Below are 21,239 nucleotides of genomic sequence, written 5' to 3'. Positions count from 1 at the left end.
GATGGTGGCGACGAGGCTCCGCCGGTGCCGAGACACTCACGCTCCTTACCACTACCCCCCTCCCCCCTCTTTGCGTCCTGCGGAAAGACTGGACCCCGGCTGTGGTCGGAGGGTCGGTGTTGACACTCGCACCCGCCCCCCTCTCTTCGCATCCTGCGGAGAGGACCCCCCCCCCCTTTCGACGATCAGTAATCGTCGGAGGGGCGGTGTTTGGGCCACGGGCTTCTTTTTGGAGGCTTGCCTCCGCTTCCGGGTCCTCCGAAAGGAACGTTTTTCTGTTCGTTTATGCCGAATCGTCTGCGGCTTTGCAGACATTGCAAAAGCCGAGCATTGTTTGGTCAGGGGCGATGAACGTTCTGGCACGCCTTTTTCTAGATCTTCCATTCTATGGACTGTGTAGATTCATCATTCAGTGCGTAACACTAGACAAGTTTCTTATTTTTCTTTTTTTTTGACTGTGTGTAACTCGGCTGCGGCAACAGTGAAGTTTGTTTTTTGATGCAGCACAGCGAAAGCAAATCAGTCTAGACCGTACGAATTCGCACATTTTGTTCGGGCAGCACTAAAAGTGTACAAAGGAAATTGGGGTGCACAAGCAAGTCCGGTGCCTATCTATTCTTTCGAGGGTTGTATTTTTATCTGCTTTAGTGCATAAGAGAAATGCTTATGGTATTAATGAAATGACCACTCAAGCTGTAAATATCTGCATTGAATGAAAGAAAGGAAATTTTTCCAAGGGGCTCATTTCTTTGTTAGACATAATAAAATGAATCCAACAGACGTTTTAAAAAGCCAAAGAAAAGCATAGGAGACATTAGTTGTTGTCTTCAACTCCAGTGTAGTAATCGTTACGTAAATTGAAAATAAAGTGTACCATAAAATCCCAAGCAAGCACACCCCCTTATGGTGAAAGATAATCAGAGAAGATTCAGAGGCAGGAGGGGCTTGCTCGGATCGCGAATCAAAATTCAACATGGCGGCGGAAGAGCCCCAAAAGATAAATGTATTCGTGCTTCTAATGAAATGCTGTCCTCAATACGCATGCATTCACTGTTTCCAATACAGTGAATGAAACGGTGAAAATGGTGGGTGGGGGGGGGGGGGGGGGGCACTTGCTTTGTCATTTGCGCATATTTCAAATCTCTTGAAAAAAGGAGGGGGAGCTTCCTCAGGATTTTACAGTATGAGAAAAAGCAGCGATCACTAGGATCCGAACCCACACGTTTCCAAGCATCTGTAGTGCAGTTTTATTACAATTGCTGCATTCCAGGTGCACTGTGTCAAACGGTGCAACCTTCGTGACCTGCATGTTACGGTATGTAAAGGACCAAATGCTGCGTTGCATTGCGGTGTCAGAGGTGTTCTCAGCCTTGCGTGTTCTTGAACTTGCTTAACCCTTTGAGACGCTTTGTATACAATTGTGGACACCAGTTGTTTTTGCCAGTTGTGCCGACTAGTGGCTAAGAAAGCACAAGATGCATTGATCTTTTGATGAATTGAGCCTCCTACGGTACAAATGTCTTCATTTACCTTAATGTTGCACTCTGCTGTTAAATATAGGTCACTCTGCTGAAGGAACTACCATGTTCGACGAGTAGTTCGACGTGCCGCTTACCTCGAGTAGCGACAAAAGTATAATTTTCCTTTGCTCAGAATGAACATAGCCGAAAACGAATTTGCTCTGTATTTTTATCCTAAGAGCATGAATGACTTCAGGATAAATAAATATTTAATTACAATTTAATTACGATTAATTACTATAACACATATAGATCAACGTATTATGACATTATTATTGTTAAAATATAATATCGAGTGCCTTGAAATAACGTGTCAATTTGATGAATTTACAGACAGTTTTTCATAGGTGGCGTCTGAATGGGCTAAAAACCTGCAGTTCTGAACCAACAGGGTTCAGTCATTACAGTGACTCTGTGTAGCGAGTGAGCATTTGTTGCTAGAAGTGTGCGAGTTCGTTTACGTTTTATAGAACAGAAACATGCCTGTGGAAGTAAGACTTATCTTTTTACTTCACATTGAAATTGTCAAGGGCTTAGATTTCTTTTGTGAAGAAAAGGCAAATAATTTTTAAGCTCTAAGGCCACTGAGCTTTTTGTAACTCGTCTGGGTCAGCACAGTGGAGTGAAATTTGCTGCCTGCAAAAGCAGAACTGGTTGTGTGATTGGTGGCCTAGCAAGCTTTGAGAACTCATTTGTGTAGAGTGAAACATTTACAAACATATCGAAAATTGAAATGAGCGTAATGTCGAAAAATTCATTTCATAGCAAACAAGGGATTCATTAACAGTTCATTAAAGGAAACACTGCAGATGAGTCTGCTTTGTGCACTTCAGCTGGAACCACTCCTTTCCATAAGTGTTAGTGTTTAGTGCTCTGTGGCTTCAGGTAACAAATGAGACGTTTAGATTTCGCACAGTGAAATCAAATATGTCTGATTTGTGTGAGGCCACTATGTTTGTTCACATCTAACGAGTGGCATAGCAAACGAAACATTGTCCTTAAATCTTGTGAATGCATTGAGTGATGGACTTGCGTGGTTGTGCAGTGGGGCAGCGCAAGCCTTAGCATTGTTTTTGCATAGAGCAGGAAACCTCAACTTTCCGATGCATGATGCGTTGTCTTGACGAAGGCCATCTCCTTGGCGCTGCTGCGTTGCAGCGACGGAGGTGCGCTGCAAAGAGCAGAGCAAGGGTGGCCTCAAGTACGAGCTGGTGCTGGCCGACCCCTGCATGGACTCACCACTGCGCAAGCCCAGCACTAGTCCGCCCAAGAGCATCTCTGCCGAGGACATCGAAAAGAAGCTCAAGGAGGCCGAGGAGAGGCGCCTGGTGAGGACGAGTACACACTCTCGGGCACCTAGGGGCTGGTGTAATGGAGCAATGCCTTTTGCTCAAGTCTATTCAATTATCATGACCAGCTGATTATGGTGATGTTGTACAGTGGAACACCTCTACAACAAATGCCTGTGCAATTCAGTGGCCTGTATAGAACAAAAATTCCTTATATCCCGGATATGTTTTGTGTGTTACAGTGTGTAATGTTCTTAGCGAAGTCGCTCGTACAGTGAAACATTTTGAATGTGCAGAGAGCCTCATTATAAATGTAAGCAGTGCTCAGCCCGCTTAATTGTTGAAGTAGGAAATGTAAAAATGTTCAAACAAAATTGCTTCTGTAACACAACCCTGAAGAAACCAGGGAAAACATTTTGGCACCAGTGGACAAGGGCAGAGGGAAGACTGATGATATGATCTTAACTTCAACATTCGTAGGAAAAATTCACATTTATAACATGAGCGGTCGTGCCACACCTGATCAGTATATCGAACTGCTGTCTTCAGAAACGTCACCCTCCTCCTGTCCTTATTCATAAGCTGGTGCAAAGGTGTTTTGCAAGTTTGAGTACATGCATGTTGAACATACAGCAGCGCCTAAAAAAAAATATCTCTCACCAGCTGCACATGACAGGCCAGCTCTCCCAAATTTTTCACAAAGTTCACGGGCTTTACAATTTTGCCAGATATGCATGATGTTTTAGAAAAATGCAATTCTGTGTGATAAAACCATCTCGCCATCCTTCACTTTTCGTTTGAATTCTCACAATGGTGAGAAGGTGTAAGAGAGGCACTTGTTTCAAGCATGTTTGTACTGACAAATTCCTGGAGCAGTTGACATCGATGACACCCAGGTCAGTGGGAAATTCACTGCTATGTAAGAACAGTTTGCACGGTAAAGAACCCCCCCAGGCTGCAAAAGTTTGTGGAGCCCTCCACTATGGTGCTCCTTATAATCATGTCGTGATTTTGGGACGTGAAACCCAACATTTTTTATTAAAAACAATTTGTTGCATCTGTCGTTCATTTTTCTAAGTGCCTGCTTGCACATTTTTCTGTACATTTCACGGTGCATCTACTTGAAATATTGCACAGATGCTGCTGTACTTCTAAGTGCTGTTTGTAATTTTGTGGCCCATTAATAGAAGTGGCCATGCTTGTAACAGGTTTGTAACAGGTAAGAGCAAATTGCCAACAGTGTTGTCTGTTCTTTTTCTGTTTTGCTATACATCTTGTCTGTAGCTTGTTTAATTGCTTCTGGTGGCCACTGCGCAGTCCTTGGAGGCAATGAAGCTGAACCAGCTGAATGAGAAGCTGAGCCGGCTGGCCGAGGTGAACCAGAAGAAGGAAGGCCTCACCGAGGAGTTCCAGGAGAGCACCCGGCAAAACTACGAGAAGAAGATTGAGGCCTTCAAGGAGAATCGTGAGGCACACATCAAGTCCATCCAGGAGAAGCAGCGCGAGCACGTGAGCACTGGCCTCATCTCTCTCTCTCTCTCTCTCTTTTTTTAAAGAGAAGTTTATGTTCTTCTTCCCCCACCTTGCAAAGACGGTTGTTAGGCCAAGCGAAGTGGTGCAGCTCCTGTAATCAAGTATAGTGAATTAATAGGCCAAATCTGATGCCAGTTCGGTATGTGTCACATTGTGATGGCTTTAATGTGCGTTCTAATGCTGGCAGCTGAACCTGGAAGCGCAATTGCAGCTGCTCTCTAGGCCAGGTAGCCTATAGACCTACTCCATGTGAGTAAACAATGGTAGGCACTGTCGATATATTTAGGTACTTGTAGTGACGTTGCAGCTTGTAGGCTCTACTGAGTGCTCACTGCCCTCTGTAGTCACTCAACAACTGGCGCAGCAGCTGTGAAAGCTGCGTCCGAGCTACGCACATTGGGGTGCCTCAAGCATGTTTAGAAGGGGCGGCCGCGGCAGAGGAATTTGCAGTGGCACTATGGACTTTTCACAAAGCTAATCCATTTGTTAAAGCAGGCACTCGAACTGCTCAGCTTTTGCCGCATAATCGATGATTCAGCGTAGAAGATGAGTTTTCATGTTTTGCAGCTGCGGCCAATTTCTTGTGACAGTCTGTGTAAACCGGAAACTAACAAAAAATTGATTCCACCTTTCTTGTGCCTTTCTGAGCAATTAACAACTCGGCTTGCCAGTACGCTGACAAGCTGAGTGCCGTGGCTACCACAGCGGCAACTGTAGTAGGCAGGGCGGCTGATGCCTACCGCGTTTTCTTGACATAGGGACGGTGGAATATGTTTATTGGGACCATGGCGAGCATCACTTTGTATTGCACTATTGAGAGTGCGTCAAGATGTACAATGTATATTTTGTTGCTATGTTTAACCTGGATATAACGAAATTGACAAATTCCCGAAAAAATTCGTTTAAACAGGTTTTCGTTAATCCAGTTTCAGCATGAAAATTTGGAAAAGAAACGCACAAGTTAAACACTAGAGGAATTGAAGGTAGAGCTCACCCAAGGCAGTGTGCACACGCCCGCGGTGGTAAGAAAGCCGGCTCGAGCAGCGCAGGCCTTGCCTGCCTCCTCGAGCCGCATCTTCTGCGGGGTAACCGCAGAAGATGCATGCAGCTCCTGGTCGTGCCAAAATGACAAAATTCGGGACAAAATTCCTAGGTTGTCGGCGGTGAAAATTCGTTATATCAAGGGTGTCTCCCGCTGCCACTTCGTTACATAGAGGTCGCAAGCACATGTGCTTCTATGGAGTAACGGCGGGGAATAGAAAAACTTCGTAATGTCAAGGAATTCGTTATAGGCAGGTCTTAACTGTATTCACTGGTCAAGTTGGTGCCTCATAAAGCCATTCCACGCCACCTAGCTCGGCCAGACGAGCTGAAGAATTGCTAAAGTGTGCCAATCGTTTATTCTTGTTTGTGCAGGTGAGCCGAGTGGAGGAGGTGCGCAAGTCGCTGGATGCGCAGACGCAGGAGATGCTGGCCAGCATCCAGAAGAAGATTGAGAATGCCAACGAGGCACGCGAGGCTCAGATTGCAGCACTCCAGGAGCGCCTGAGGAACCACGTGAGTTGTGGCTCCCTTTGTTTACTCCACCCTGCCAAATGTGAGTGCATTGGTAGTTTCAGCTTCGTTTAATAAAGTCTAATATCGTGTCAACATGTTCACAGTGCACAGTGGTTTGCATTGTAAATTCCCACTTTGTCTCCCTGTTCTAAGAGATGTCTGAAGGTGAAACTAGGTGTGGGAATGGGCTAGTTGGTACTCTGTATTTAAAAGGTTCGGCACAAAACGTGCACAGCAGACACAGCATCCTCGTCGCTTATTTGTGTGCTGTGTACATTTTGCGCTGAACCTTTTCAAAAGTTCTCAACTACTGACCCGAAAGTCGCCGGATCGAATCCTGGTCGCGGCAGCTGCACTTTCGATGAAGGCGAAAATGCTTGAGGCCCGTACAACTAGATTTAGGTGCACGTTAAAGAACCCCAGGTGGTCAAAATTTCCGGAACCCTCTGCTACGGCGTCCTTCATAATCATATCGTGGCTTTGGGATTTTAAACCCCAACAATTATTCCTTTTCAAAAGTTGTGTGCGACTCGTAGTTGTCATTATTTTGTGTGAGGCACCACTGTTTTTTTTTTTACTGAAGGTTTTATTCTCGCCGGTATTCATTGATTGCTGCTAACTTAACTACACATGATTATGGGGATGTCTTTTTTGGCATCATGGCCACTATCGTCCGCATTTATCCACCCACCAAGAGTGCGACTCATGCACCAATTGTGAGATTTTGGTACAGGCGAAAAATTCCACTCCAAACTGTGCCATAAATGGAAAATTAACATAAAATCTAGCCACGTGGCATCACAAGGTCTGGGAGTGGCCACAAACAACAAACATACAGCAGGCTCTCTTTAACGGAACCTGAAGGGACCAGAAAAATGTGTTCTGTTTAACGGGAGTGTCATTTATACTGAGAGGTGAACAGGGGTGCAGAATTCAAGTATGAAAGGCAGTTGTTCCATTTAAGCAGTAATTCCGTTTAACAGATTTCAGTTTACTGAGAGTCCACTGTACGTCGTTATGGTGTATAAATCAATGGGGACTGATTTAGTGTTTCGTTTTAGTGTCTGTTTACCGGCAAGCTCGGATGTCTTTAAACTCTTCTGTCGCCACTGGTTTGTAGGACAAGCACATCGCGGATGTGCGAAAGCAGCTGGAGGACCTGGTGGACGAGAAACGGGAGAAGATCCAGAAGAAGCTTGACACTGCCCAGGAGAACCGCGCGGCCATCTACCGCGAGCTGCAGACGAAGCTTCAGGAAAAGGTCGGTAGAGTCGTGGCTGTCGGGGGTGACACCGCACTCCTCCTCTCTGCTTAAATCCTTGCCATTGCACAGCCTTGTTGTGAAATTTTAACGGCACTTACGTTCACACTGTGGTAGCAACGGTCAAACCTGGACGCTGTGTTGTGCACATTACTATGGCAGTTTCGCTCTCGCTCACTTTGTTTTGTTTTAGGACACTTCCCGAGTAATGTTACACTGTTGCCATCTTTTTTTTTTCCCTCCAATGGCTCTCTTTAGTCTTTTAGCAACTTACGGAAATACCCTACACAAATACGGTAATGCTGTCTGGTAGCAGTCCTCCTTTCCTGCTCATTGTGCTTTTCCCGGTGAAGGCATCCCGACACCACGAAAGCTTTTCCAAAAATTGCTGTGGGGTTGCTATGCCTCATTGTTGCCTGTCAGCCTACACATAACGAGGAACTTGTTGTTTGGGGGACGCACTGTCACTGGAACTGGGGCCGGGTTAAGCACAATGAGTGAGAAAAGAGGAGCGTTGCCGTACTGCCTTACCGTATTTGCGTACCGTATTTTCATAACTTGCTAAAAGACTCTTTTATTGCCGCTTACGTCACGTCGTACCCCTGTTGTCTTGCGTAACACACGCGTGACAGCGAAACTGGAGCTGGAAGCCCCACGGTAGTACGAAAGAAGACGGTAGTGTGGGTAAATAGTGTGTGCCGCTGCTTGCACACAGCAGTGTCGTAGATAAGCGAGAGCTTTGAACCGCCTCGCCGAAGAGCGCAGAACACCGTATGGGGCATGCGCAAGCGCTGGAGATTAGTCAAAACGAAATTACTGTGTACCACGTATGCCGCAATTGAAAGTGTGGTCGTTAGCGGTGTGGTCATTGGTAGTGCCCTCTTCTCTTTTGAAGCCATGCATGCAGCTTCACGCATGCAATCAAGATGAAGCTATCATTTGCTGCAACTGCTGCAGGTTAAGGGGAGACGCGGGTCTTGGAACGGTCAAAAATGGTCAAAAAATCGATTTTTCGCAAAGCTTATTTTCGAGGCGTTTGTACTTCTGAGCACCTACTCTCAAATTGCTAACGCTAAATTCGGTCGGGAAACGCGATAAAATCGGCTTTCAAAGCACCCCGGCAGCACTAAAATGTCCCCAAAAGGACGAAATTTGTTCGAACTTCCCGCGCACGCCATGAGCGTTGCAGCGGGCCGAGCGCCGCCATCTTGGGCTAGATTTGAAGCTGTTTTCTTTGTGCACATTTTGCGCCATCTCAAAATGGCGTCGCTCAAGCAGAACGGCCGCCGTCGCGGGTTTTCTGAAGGTCATTTCCAGGCCACTGATTGGCTCTCACGCGGCGCGCTTTTCAAGCGCGCCTTTCCGAGTCTCCCATTGGCTGGCGCGACCGACACGTCATTTTTTTTTCTTTGTGTTTGGTTCTCCGCCGTGGCTGTCCGTTTGTGTGCGCCTGCTTTTGCGATCGTGCGTGTTTCTCGACGGACCGTGTCTCTACTTTGTGCCGGTAGTTTTTCCACGCGATCGAGATGCCTGGAGACTCTCGTCTGAAACCATCGACGCAACGAGCTTTTGGAAGCCGTAAAAAACGGGCTTGGAACAAGAAGGCGCCGGCTACAAGTGCACCGTCGGCAGCGGAGTTGGAGTCGCGGCCGGACCCTTTGGACCTGCCGGGAACTTCAACTGACGACACCGTGGGACCAAGTTCGACTAGCGAAACACTTCGGGTTGATGCCGCGTACTACTCAACGGCGGAGCAGGCGCAGCGAGTTGAGAGATCGGCGCAAACGAAGACCGTTCTGTCTGGAAAGTCGGCTACCCAGCGCAAGTTCGACCTTCTTGGAGTAAGCGCGGAGTGCCAGACCGGTGACGCCGGGACCGATTTTTTGCTCGTCGATATGAAAGTTTTGAATAACTTTTTTGCACAAGCGAAGTGCGACAAATGCGACGCAAAAAGTCTCAGCGTGAGGAAGGCAACGGACAAGGAGTACGGCCTTGCGGTAAAGCTTATTTTTTCTTGCAGCAGTTGTGATTTCGAGAAGAAGCAATTTTCTTCTCAGAGAGTGAGCGGAACTGCCACCATCACTCCCTTCGAAGTCAACATGAGGGCCATGAAGGGGATACAGATGATAGGCAAAGGTGTTACTGCCCTTTCGGACTTTTGTGCGTGTATGAACCTTTCGCACCGAGGCTTGCACCACAAGACGTTTCAGGGACACCTAAAAAGTTTAGTGAAAGCCTGCGAAAACACAGCGACTGAAAGTGAAGCTGCTAGTGTGGCAGTAATAAAGAGCTGTATACAGACTTCCTGAACCCCATAGGGAACATCGATGTTGTGTTCGACGGCTCATGGATGACGCGAGGTCGGAGCTCACACATAGGTGTGGGCTGCATCATTGAGCTCTACACTGGCCTTGTAATTGACCATGTTGTTTACTCAAACTTTTGTCTCGGCTGTGCCCTGGGACCACAGCCGCAAGACGAAGGGTACACCGACTGGCTGGCAACCCACGAGTGCCAACGAAACATCGAATGCAACTCTGGCCGCATGGAAGTAGAGGCTGCGCTGACCATGTTTCAGAGGTCCTGGGCCAAGCATGGTCTGCGCTACACGACTGTGCTCTCTGATGGAGACAGCCGCACTTTTCATGCCTTGTCCGAAGCCGAGGTGTACGGCTTTATCCAAATAGACAAAAAGGACTGCATCAACCATGTCCACAAGCGAATGGGTGCAGCTTTACGGAACCTTGTGGACAAAAAGAAGGCTCAGGGTGAGTCTCTTGGGGGTAGAGGAAAGCTCACACAAGAGAAGATCAAGAAGATCGCGAATTACTACGGATATGCCCTGAGGAGCAATATCAATGACGTGCCAGCTATGAAGAGGGCAGTCGAAGCTACACTGCTGCACATGACATCGACAGATAATGCACCAAAGCACTCAAAGTGCCCCGAGGGTGCTAGCTCTTGGTGCAAGTACAATAGAGCCTTGGCCAATGGGGAGAGTCCACCTTCACACAAGAATGCCCTGCCGGCTTGTGTTGGGGCTGCTCTGGAGCCAGTCTTTGCGAGGCTCAGTGATGAGAGCCTGCTGGCACGGTGCTGTGAAGGGAAGACCCAGAACGCGAGTGAGAGTCTTCATTCGGTCATCTGGACCCAAACTTCAGAACGCTTCGCTGGAAAGTGTGAAGCGAGCTGCCGCTGAGGCTGTTGCCATCTACAACCAAGGAAGAAGGGCAACCAACGAGTCCATTGCTGCAAGTTTGGGCTATATTGCTGGGGATTGCCTTGTTCGACGAAGCCTAGAAAAAGACTCTCTGCGTTTACGCAAGGCAAATGCAACTCATCTGAAGAGCACCAACACAAAAAAGACTCTTGCAAGGAGACACAAAACGGGTGCAACTGAAGATTACAGTCCTGGACTACTTTGAAGGTATTCTCTCAAGCATAGCAACCTATTACCCAGGGTAACATGCTGCCTAACATCTAGAAGGTTCTTCCTAAAGACTGAAAAGACATGAGCAGCCAGTCGCTTGAGCCTCATACCCCATGGCTTTTCCAGGACCCCCCAGCCGCTTGTCATGGTGGGGTTTTGATCATGCTTTGCACATTGGAAAATTTTTTTAGATATGATTCCTTGGGTGGAACAAGACACTTTCTGTTTTGTTTTGAAGGGAAACAGATGGGGAACATGTGAATAAAATTTATGGTTAAAGGTTCCTTTTAGAAATTTATACAGTGCGTGTCAATCTTCAAACGCGATTTTCTCAGCTTCACATTTTTGCCAACTTGACCAGCCTTACGGATCTTTTCATTATGTTTTTGTAAGGTAATTTTGATAAATTTTATACCGTTGAATTCGTAAGAAATAGGACTGTGGAGCTATGCTATTTTTTGTGGCTAAGATGAACATATGAAATTTTGTGAACAATAATGTGAGCTAATTGCATTTCAAGATTACACAATGTCAATACAATTGAAAGTTCTTATATGATGATATATCTCAGTGACAATATAAATAGCATAGCTCCACATGGCAGGTCTTTGGCGACAGCTGCATCTTAAACAGAACCTAAAAATACTGAGGGAAAGTGTCTTAATGACCCGTAAGAAATTACCTAATTAGATTTCACTTATGCTCTCACAATTTGATAACTAATTGAAGTACATGAAAACTAATTATATTTTTGAAAACAGGAGGAAGAAATACATATACACACCCAATTTCATTACAATATCTCCAATAATAAAACTTTTCGTTTCGAGACCAGTGTCTCCCCTTAAACTTACCTTGCTAAGACCGTGACTGGATGGTGGCCAGGCAGTTGTGACGGAAAGCAACCACTGCAATACAGGCAAAAACAAAACTACTGTGCTGCCGATGCTGTGGATGAAATCTCGTTCTCTATTGATACAGTCGTAGAAACAGTTCAGCCCAACTGTAACGTTCCTTAGTTCAGCGTTTTGCCAGCTGTTGCATCGTTCTCTGCCAGTCCCGGCATAGCTCCTATAGGATCCAATGTATTGGGAACCCCGCTTCTACACTGCAACTATGGGACCGTTCCCGCGCGATGCGTTTTAAAGTGCACTCGGAACCGGCTGAGCAGCCTTGGAAAAAAGTGGCCATGTTGGCTTTTCACGCAGCTTGGCCTACCGCAAGTGACACCCATGAAGTTCTTTCAGTTCCCGTGAGCAATAGCGTAGCCATTGAAGTTTGTATTTGCTATGCAAATATGACTTATTTTCGGCACTCGCAAAGTTAAGGCCATAGAGATTGGTGTTTGTTCCTGCTGTCGCATTGGCTTGGACTCATCATTATTTGTTAGTTATCCGCGGGCTTCTTGCACTGCATCTGTGTTTCTTGGAAATTGTCGCAGGGGCCGTGCAAGCGTGCTGCCTGTGCTTAGTTCTTTCACGCCTTCAACTGCTGGTCCCAGCAGAATCGTAATGCATTGATTACATTTCTGTGGATGGTGCCGTTCTCATATCCACAATTCTATCCGATAACCAGATCATCGACTAGACACAGTTATTGACAATTACCACTCGTTTTGTGAAGGCCGTAACATCGTGAGCAAAAACAAAGCTATATGTTTTGTGCTGCTGACATGGGTGAAACTGTAGTGGCCACCTATGCGATCATTGACGTTGACCACGCAGCGCTGAAGGCATGCAATTAACGCAGTGGTAAATGCAAATAGGCACTGACCATTTCGTTACCGCACTGTTCGTACTCGTCACTGTGGCGATGGGGACTGCGTCGCTTCATTTCATTTGGACACTAACACCATTTGTGATGCAGCTTTTCATGCTATTTCTAATAATTCGAAAGTAACATAATTGAAAATTGGTTTAAGACGGCGAGGTGGCTGTAGGATATGCTTTTAGTGGAAATGCTTGAAAATTCTTTACAAGTTATTCAGTTACTGTACTCCTCTGTTTAATACATTAGGTGCTACGCTCTGGGAGCTAGAAAGACTTCTTGCAGTAGGTGCGTTTGCACCAAGAAATAGTTCCAATGTCTTTACCATCTGTAATGTGACTTTTCTTTTTTCATTTTTAGACTGAGCAACAAATGAAGTTTCGTGCCTTAGAAACCTCGTTACTTAGTCACTGACAGATTTTCCGGACCTGGCGGTGAAAATAGTCCGAAGAAGTTGTAAAGACATGAATAGGAAGTTTATTTGAATTATAGCTGCCTAAAAATCTCCAATAATGCCCTGCTTCGTGCTACGCTTGGGGATGAGCAGGCTGGTTGTACAGTATAACCTCATGACAACAGACCTTCATAGTGAAGAGGATTTTGGTCTGTTGTAAAGGGAGTATGTAAAATCCAAGTACAGTAAAAGCTCGTTAATTCGGATTTCTAGGGACCGGAAAAAATGTCCGAATTAACCGAATGTCCGAATTATCGAATGGTCGAAATAAACACAATAAATGCACGAGTTTTTTCAACATACCTTTACTTAACAAAGTAATTGCGGATGCTTGTGTTTTCGAGCAGAAATTCGCGCGGACACAATTTTTCTGAGTCCTTCAAGGTGCTCAGCAGCTCGCATGATGTCTGCAGTACCGCAAAAGTTTCACCCGTCATCCACGCTTTTCGGTTGGCACGGTAATCCACGGGAAGATTGTTGATGTTCTTAAAGCAGCGTGGCTTTTGAACCTTTCCGATAACGAGAAGCGGCAAGCGCTCTGTTCCCGTCACGTTGGGGGGTTAAAGTATGGTTACTCGTTCCTTGCTTCTTGCCGCCGATTGAAGGATCCCCTTTCATCACTCTTCATCACTTCTTGTTGGGAGAGCCCGTTATTCAGAGCACGCAAAATTTCTACTTTGGTGGTGAAGTCCTTGGCCTCGTACTTGGGCTGCTTCGCCGGCGTTGCCATCGGCGGAGAGTGCGGTCGCATGAGAAATCGGCACAAAAGCACCAGCAACGATCAAGCTAAAGGAGCCGTACTGAAACTTTCCTCGATAAATCGGCGATCAACGATGCAGCACACCAACGGGAACAAAGCAACAAAACCCACACGCGAAAAAAAGGCGTTCAACCAGTCTCAATCCAAGCCAAGTCGATAATTGATGTCCATGGCGATGCTGCATTTGAGCTTCAGTTTTGTTCCGAATTGTCCTTTTTTCGTTTTCGAGCCTTGCCAGCGGCCCGAAAGTCGCCGAATTATCCGATTTGCGGTCAAATCTGTCCGAAATAACGAGCGCCCAGTCTCATAGAGTGATGCGTATATTTACAGGGACCAGATGACTTGTCCGAATTAACCGATTTTCCGAATTAACGAGAGTCGAATTAACGAGCTTTTACTGTACTGTTACAACAGACTTATATGTAAACGCTCAATGGGTCTGTTATAACCGGAGAGAATATACGAGTCACAAGCATGGTCTTAATTTTAACGGGGGACCCAAAAAAAATTCGATTTTTGGAAAATCGCATTTTCAGTTTCTGTAGCCCATTTTCTGATTCCAAAATATATTCAATGAAAACTACGTAAAAGTGCTATAAAAATTTTTTTTTTCTTTTTTTGCGTCTGCCGACTTGCCGAAAATTGCGGAAATAGCAAAAAAAAAGAAAGCGTTTTTCAAAATTATACCTCGGCAACGGCGCAACCGGGCGCCACCATTTTGGGCTCGTCGTAAAGAGCATTTCTCGGTCTTCAGGTTCTCTGTTTCAGCTGGCTCCTCTATTCAGTAACAAGCGTACAAAAAAGCACATGTTTTGGCTGCTTCTGCCGTGATGCTCGCTTCGGGATCGTCGTCTGCTACTTGTGCGTCGCGAGGTCGTGGCTGTCGAAAATTGCGCTACTTAGTGACGCGTTCGCACTCGTTCTGTGTTCACGGGTCGACGATAATTTAGAACGCTTTAATTGGGCAGCTGCAAGGGGAAGCTCAATCATCAGATTACGATAGCGCGCCGCACTCGTCGCGAACATCGCAGACGTGCGACTAGTAGCGTTGACTCGTCGGACCCGTTGTTCGAAGTTCTTATCAGCACTTCGGAGCTGATGACGAAGACCACCGTGGAAGAACTCTTTGCACTCGCAATCGAGCATGACGTACTTTGAAACGGGCACCGCCGCCACGCACATCGCAACCGCGCTTTCTACTCGATGTCGTGGCTAGGCCTAACTCCATTCACGGTGCTGATGTACGAGACAAATCCGAACTTTGCGGGCGAGAACATCGCGCTAGCGGACATGCGAAAGCGAAGAAACCGCAACGTCCTTCGTCGCAAGCAACGCATCACATCGCCCGCTGGCTCCTCAGAACCGCGAATGGGCATTTTGCGCATCGGCAGCGGACCTCCCGGCCAAGCTTGCCGCGCAGCGACCGCTCGGAGAAGCAGTGGCAGCGGCTCGCAATTTCGCGTGTCAGCGTCCCAAAACGCAACACCAAGCACGCTGTGCGCCGATTTTTTGTCGCTACAGCTAGGCATAGCTGCTGATCATTGACAGACCGGAGATCGGCGGCCTTCGTTCTTAAATCGGTACGTCGATATCTGCGGCGCGCTGTTCCCGTCCCGAAAGTATGCTCAGCGATGTTTGAAGTCGGAAGTTATTCAATTTGGTATGTCCGTGGTAGAAAAGTCCGCTCTAAAGGAGTCCTGACCACCTTGCTGGCCTGACATTTCAGTCAATTATATCCGAATGTCCGTTGTACCAGAATCCGTTAACGAAGCTCAATCAATGGAACAAATATGGAGGTCGGCATAACGCCGCAATTGGTATGTAATATCCGAATGTCTGTTGTAAACAGATCCGTTGTAACGAGGTTATACTGTATTAGGGCTACAGTAACGTCGTCAGCGTGTTGGCGATTGTTGCCGCCGACTGTTGCAGACGGCACAGTTAGTGGCCCCATGGCACCAAGCAAACGAAATTTGGCGCCGGTCACAAAAAGATGCGTGCTCGTCTGGTGGCATTTAATGACTGTGGTCTGGGGCTCTAACCTGTGCTGACATCGCCCAGTATGCGGGCCTCCATCATTTCGCCTCCATCGAAATGCAGCCGCTGCGGCTGCAATCAAACTTGTGTGTTTCAGGTCAGCAGCTGAACACCGTAACCGCTGAGCAACCGCAACGAACATGCGACGCGCACGACGGCTCAAAACACTTCACGCACCACCAACACGACCACGTGCGGAACGACAACTAGAAAAACAAACGCTCAAAAAAAACCACTCTATGAAAAAACCTACCAAGTATTAACCATGATGATAATAAGGCTCACTGAAAAAATATGTTGTGTCCCCTAGAGCGTTTTGCCAGCCAAGGAAGAGCGGGCATGGCCTCCAAAACTGGAAGAACGTGCGCACTCCCAATCTTTGAGGCAATACAACTGGCCACTGGAAGCCAAACTTGACCAAACCAACGGAAGATCAAACATCACGGCTTTCTAAATCGAGCGGCGTGGCTTAAAACGAGCGATGTAGTCTGAAAAATCGATTTTTAGGGCATAAATGCATCTGAAAAACCAGTCGCGATAATGTATTAGTGCTATGGGAATCGTGATGGTACATTTATGAAGTCCGAATTTTCGGAGTCCAAAAAATCCGTCAGCGCCTGTATATGGTTGTCAGTAGGTTGTTCTGTATCGTTGTTTCAGGTGTTTTTGTTTTCGTATCGTGGTCTCCACAGCTAGTTCTGGTAGCGTGCAGCCGAAGCCAATCGCGGAGGCCACGTTCACAACCATGAAATCTAAGCGCAAGATATGCGGAGTGACACATTTTGTTGACCAAACTTCTTGCATGGCTTCCGCACCGTTGCACCTGATGTATGAAACTCTGCGCACGATAACTATAATTGTCGGCAACAAATGTGAGAGGTCGTGGTTTCGGTAAAAGGATGGCCGACCATATTTTTAAATCGTTGCATTTTTTGTTCGTTGCATTGAGGTTGAACTGCTGAGCACACTCACCTGTTGCGTTCACGATTGCTGTTGTTTCAGGAGAAGCATGCCGAGGAGGTGCGCCAGAACAAGAACCAGACCGCGGAGTCTCCCACCCGGGAAGGCGCCCTCGAGACTGCCGTGTCTGGCTAGATCCCCCCCCCCCCCCCAAAGGCTACTCTTATTTAGAGCCCGGTTTCTCACCGTTCATTCTTCGTTTTCCCGTTAAATTAAGTTGGACGTTTGTAGTTTGGTCTTACGAGAGCTCTCCCCGTTTAAGCACGACCATATGCGTGTAAGCAAACGCTTCAAACCAATGATTTTTTTGCCCCTCGCAGCATGGGCATTGTGTCCTTCCCATGCATTTTCGTCTCTTGCGTCTTTTTAACGAGGGTTGTGCCTACATGCGAGCGTTTTAGATAATTGCTGCACAGTCCGGGCCCGAGGACTTGCCCGAGCCTGTTGTCACTGCCTTACCTGTTTTTGTCGCCTCATTTATACGCCAAGCGCTGCAGATATAGGCGCGAGATGTACTCGTAATATTATAACCCTTTCTTGTGCAGTCATTCCTTTTTATTAGTTTGTTTTTGCTTTTCTTGAGCACAAAGTTGTAAACAAAAACTTTCAAAGGACATAGTGCGCGTTTCTTTCTAATGATGAGCGTTTTCGATGGGTTTCTTGTCGTTTTTCGAGAGGTGCCGGTCGCGGTACAGTTTTAACGATTGCCAGGCTTGGAAAAGGAATTGCTGCGTGTGTGCAGGATAAGCGTGTTTCCAAGCTTGAATCTGAGCTTTTCTTCAGATAGCCGCCGGTATGTGATCTGTCTGGCAGGGTGTTTATAGAACAAAAAAAAAAGCAAAAAAAAGTGCCCGCAACATATTTTGCAAGCTTTGTAACCAGACTTTATTCTCCCGTGTGTTTGGCCTTGCACTGATTTCGACGTATCCTCCCATCTCTCTGTGAAAGCCTTGCGTGCCATATGCTATCTCGTAGCCTGCCTTGTTGCCTTACGTACCGTAAACTGGACCAAACGTGCTTTTTCTCTTGGCTGGGTCTTGGCCGACGCATTTTTGCGAAAGACACTATGCCTTTTAAGTTCCAGTTGCTTCCATGAGTTTGCTACACTGCTCGTCGTCAAAGCTGTGGAGAATGGAACGTGATCAAAAAAAAACAAGCCCCCTTCCAAGGTTCTGGCCAGGTTATCCAGACATGGTGTGTGAGAGTACGGAAAATGGTGCATGGGGTAGATGTAAACATATAGCGTAGCATCTGTCTCTCTAGTTAACATTACGGAGGGACGTACTACTATTTGACTGATGTAAAATATACTTTTTATTAGCCATATATCCAAGGAGTTGTAGGGTGCCTCCCATATCTTTCCGGGGCAGCTGTATTTTTCTGGCTCTCCTTTACGACAAGAGCTTGCGAATCCACGTAAACTTCTAGCAGATCTAAGGTTTTAGAGTAATATTTGCTCAGGGTGTCTCGATGAAACGACTTTGACTCTGCCTAACTATCGCAGAAGTATTTAGACGTTCGGGTGTTGAGCAAACAGTCGACTCTTCGCTCGGATGTCACGCAAATGATGTTGTAAAGATGTGCGAATGTGTCCCGTGTCGGTAACTTCAAGGGGGAAAAAAAAATGTGGAACAACTTTCCTTTTCTGAAATGGGTGTCGTGCGTGGTCATTTCTACGGAGGCTGTAAAAAAAAAACTGCCTTGTGATAACTGGTGTTCCCTAGTGAACAGCGGTGTTTGTCCCTGCGTGTGTAAACTGCTGTAGCTGTCGTATCTATCTCAACGAAGATCGGTTTATCCCTTCATTTTTCATTTCGAATTTTGTTCTGTGTGAAGCAAAGCCCCGTATGCGAAGGTGTGTCAATGTCACATGCCTCTCTCTCCTTCCCTTCACCTGCCCTGTGAAGTCGATTAGTCATTTTTCGCTCACTGTCTTCGCGACTTGGCACTTGTGTATTACTTTTGTAAGTTATGATCAATAAATCGATATGTTCGATCTCCTGTGTTCCATGTACTTATTCTTGAGCACAGCAAATATCAACCCATATTATGCCCAGTGTCCTACATATAGGACGCTTCTTTGATGCACTCTAACATCGCTATTTCTGTAGCTGATGACTAGCGCCACCTACAGCACATCAAGCAGGCCTCATTCTCAACGTGTGCAAGCCTAGACATTGCTTGCTTTTCATGCTGCCACGTGCCGACCGCTTTCTCCGGGCAAACGCGTGATTTGTGTGAAAGACGTCATGGAAAGGAAGAAGTGCGATGTCGGTGTGCACGTGAAATGTTTCAAGGCTTACCACACCCGCACATAGCACCCCTAATGCACAGGCTTGAAAAAACAGTGTTGCGTTTACCTGGCAGTAAATAAAGAACATGTGCTTTCTTTTGAAAATAGAAGCTACACTTACTTTTTTTTTTGTGTGAAAAAATTGTTTTGTCATTTTTTCTGAGTTTGGGCATATATGGGTTAAGGCGAAATGAAAGCCTTAGGGGTATCAAACACGAAAAGTGACCGTCGGTGGCGGCTTCAAACACGGCGTCAACCTAACGATGCAAAAAGTCACGTGGTCATAGATTACGCCTTGACGGCACTAGACTTCTTCGATTTTCCCTGTTCGGGCAGCCAGACGGCAGCCCGAGGACTCCTTTCTGACAGGAAATGACGTCATTATGCGTCACTGTGACGATGGTCAAAATTTTCGGGCAAGCGTCGGGCAGCCCGAGGGCTGCCGCCACAGCATCATCATCATCGTCAAGCTAGCGCAGCGAGCTCTGTGTCGTCTGCTACATCTTCGCCCTGTAGACACAGCGGCTTCGGCAGACGAATTCGTTGTGCTGCTACAAGCAATCGCAGAACTGCTACACGCTTACGATGCGATTGAAGAGGAAAGCGGTGACGTGGAGCATCGCACCATCAGCCTGTTGTTGGCCCGGCGAATGAGGTAGGATCGGCACCGTGTTCCGTTATACATCGAGATGGTTGTGCCAGCGTATGTGGACCTGGAGTTCAGAAAAATGTTTCGACTGTCCAGAAGCACAGCTGCGGCTCTTGTAAAAGAATTTGAGAGGTCCCCATTTTATCCGCAGGGCTAGAGTCGGAAGAACGAAGCTGTCAGCTGAGAAGACCGTGCTGATCAGGCTAAGCTATCTCGATCGGCACGTAAACTACAATGTATGAAGTTGCGGACAAATTCGACGTGAGTGGGTCGAGCGTGCACGGCAAAATTCGGCGTGTTCTTGACTTCCTAAATGCTATCAGTGCGACGGAGGTCAAGTGGCCGGACAGCAACGACATCGCACGAAGCAAGCGTGCATTTTGTGCGCTGTATCAACGCCAAGGGGTAGAAGCCGGCCTTCCAGACGTCATCGGGGCCCTTGACGGCTATCACATTCGCATATCGCGACCATCAGAATCGGAGGGGAGCTACTAAAACCGAAAGAAGCTTCGGCGCTGCCCGAGGACACGAATTAAACGTAAACAACACGAAGATTACTCGCATGACACTGAAACGTCTTACCTTTGATCACATACACGAGATTTCCACCGTGCAGCCCAACGCATCCGTTCTTCTAGAGAGGGCGCACTTCTGTCTGCACCTCGCTTAAAATAATATTTTCGTGGCGTTAGGACAGACGCAGGCTACAAAGGAAATGCACGTTCAACCACCGTGAAAGCAGCGAACCGAAAAAGACTCGTCAAACGGAGCGGCGAACTTCTGCTCAAAGAAATCGCGAGCAGACGACGCGACGCAAAAAAAAAAAAACACGCAGAAGAGCGCGTCGTCTGCTCGCTGCCAGCGTGCTGCCAGCGCAAAATCGTTCCGGCAGGAGAGCGAGTCCGCGGGCAGCCCGCTGGCTGCCGGAGAGGGAAAAACGAACGCGTTTACGGCAGCCGTCGGGCAGGTGGGCGGAGCTTCGGCGCTGCCCGAGAGCTGTCCGAGAAAACGAACGTCTGGCAGGCTGTCGGGCAGCCCGCTGGCTGCCGTCTGGCAGCCCGAGCGACGTCATCGCATGGTCAGGTGAGCCGATCTCGGAGGCAGTGTAAAATGACGTTAGATGCCGAATGCTGTCACGGCGGGGGATCAGTACATTGATTGAGAAGACAACTTTCGCCTTCGAGTCGTCTTCGGTAAATTCATGAGGGACCCCGTGAGTTTTTGTTTCACGAGATACTGACACACTTTGTTAACGCAGTCTGAAAACGTTGCCGATCTGTCGTCGAGGCTCCTGCGAACATGAGCCACACACTGCTATGCATGGCTACAAAACGCTGATGCATGGAATTTTGGGTGAAGCAACCAGAAGTCTCTAGCATCTCTTCTTCGCAATAACGCCAGATCTGCGTAGCAAGCTTGAGCGCCGTTGGACGATCTCGGAGGCTGCGTCTTGTAGGTACCGAGACTACCCATGAGGTGCCACCACGTACCGACGCCACGTAGGGTGCCTGAATGGTCTCCCTCTTCAGATGGAGCAGCGGGCGAGGGAACCAGTCGGGCACCCTAACGCCACGCGCATAAATTCTCGAGGCGATAACGTCCAACGGTAAGTCCTTTGTGCGATGATTGGGAAAGGTGTTGCAGAGAAGCGTTACAAAGGGACGTAAAAATAAGAATGATTTCACTTGAATGCGTAAATTGCCCTTCCGCGAAAACGAAACGTCACACT

The 21,239-nt window shown here is 47.2% G+C and overlaps 1 protein-coding gene across 2 annotated transcripts in view; it reads left to right on the top strand.

Annotated features, from left to right (window-relative positions):
* Positions 1-18,565, top strand: part of LOC119407136 (stathmin) — a 41,523-nt gene extending 22,958 nt beyond the window's left edge. For both annotated transcript variants that reach the window (XM_037673998.2, XM_037673996.2), the window contains exons 3-7: positions 2,679-2,848; positions 4,127-4,318; positions 5,759-5,899; positions 7,020-7,160; positions 16,611-18,565. In XM_037673998.2, the coding sequence (XP_037529926.1) occupies positions 2,679-2,848; positions 4,127-4,318; positions 5,759-5,899; positions 7,020-7,160; positions 16,611-16,703 (737 nt within the window). In that variant the 3' untranslated portion in view covers positions 16,704-18,565. The remainder of the gene's footprint in view (positions 1-2,678; positions 2,849-4,126; positions 4,319-5,758; positions 5,900-7,019; positions 7,161-16,610) is intronic.
* The last annotated feature ends 2,674 nt before the right edge of the window (positions 18,566-21,239 follow it).

The sequence above is a fragment of the Rhipicephalus sanguineus genome, chromosome 10, assembly GCF_013339695.2.
Source record: "Rhipicephalus sanguineus isolate Rsan-2018 chromosome 10, BIME_Rsan_1.4, whole genome shotgun sequence".
Lineage (NCBI taxonomy): Eukaryota > Metazoa > Arthropoda > Arachnida > Ixodida > Ixodidae > Rhipicephalus > Rhipicephalus sanguineus.
Note: the sequence above shows the minus strand (reverse complement) of the source record. Positions and strands in the feature narration are given on the sequence as shown.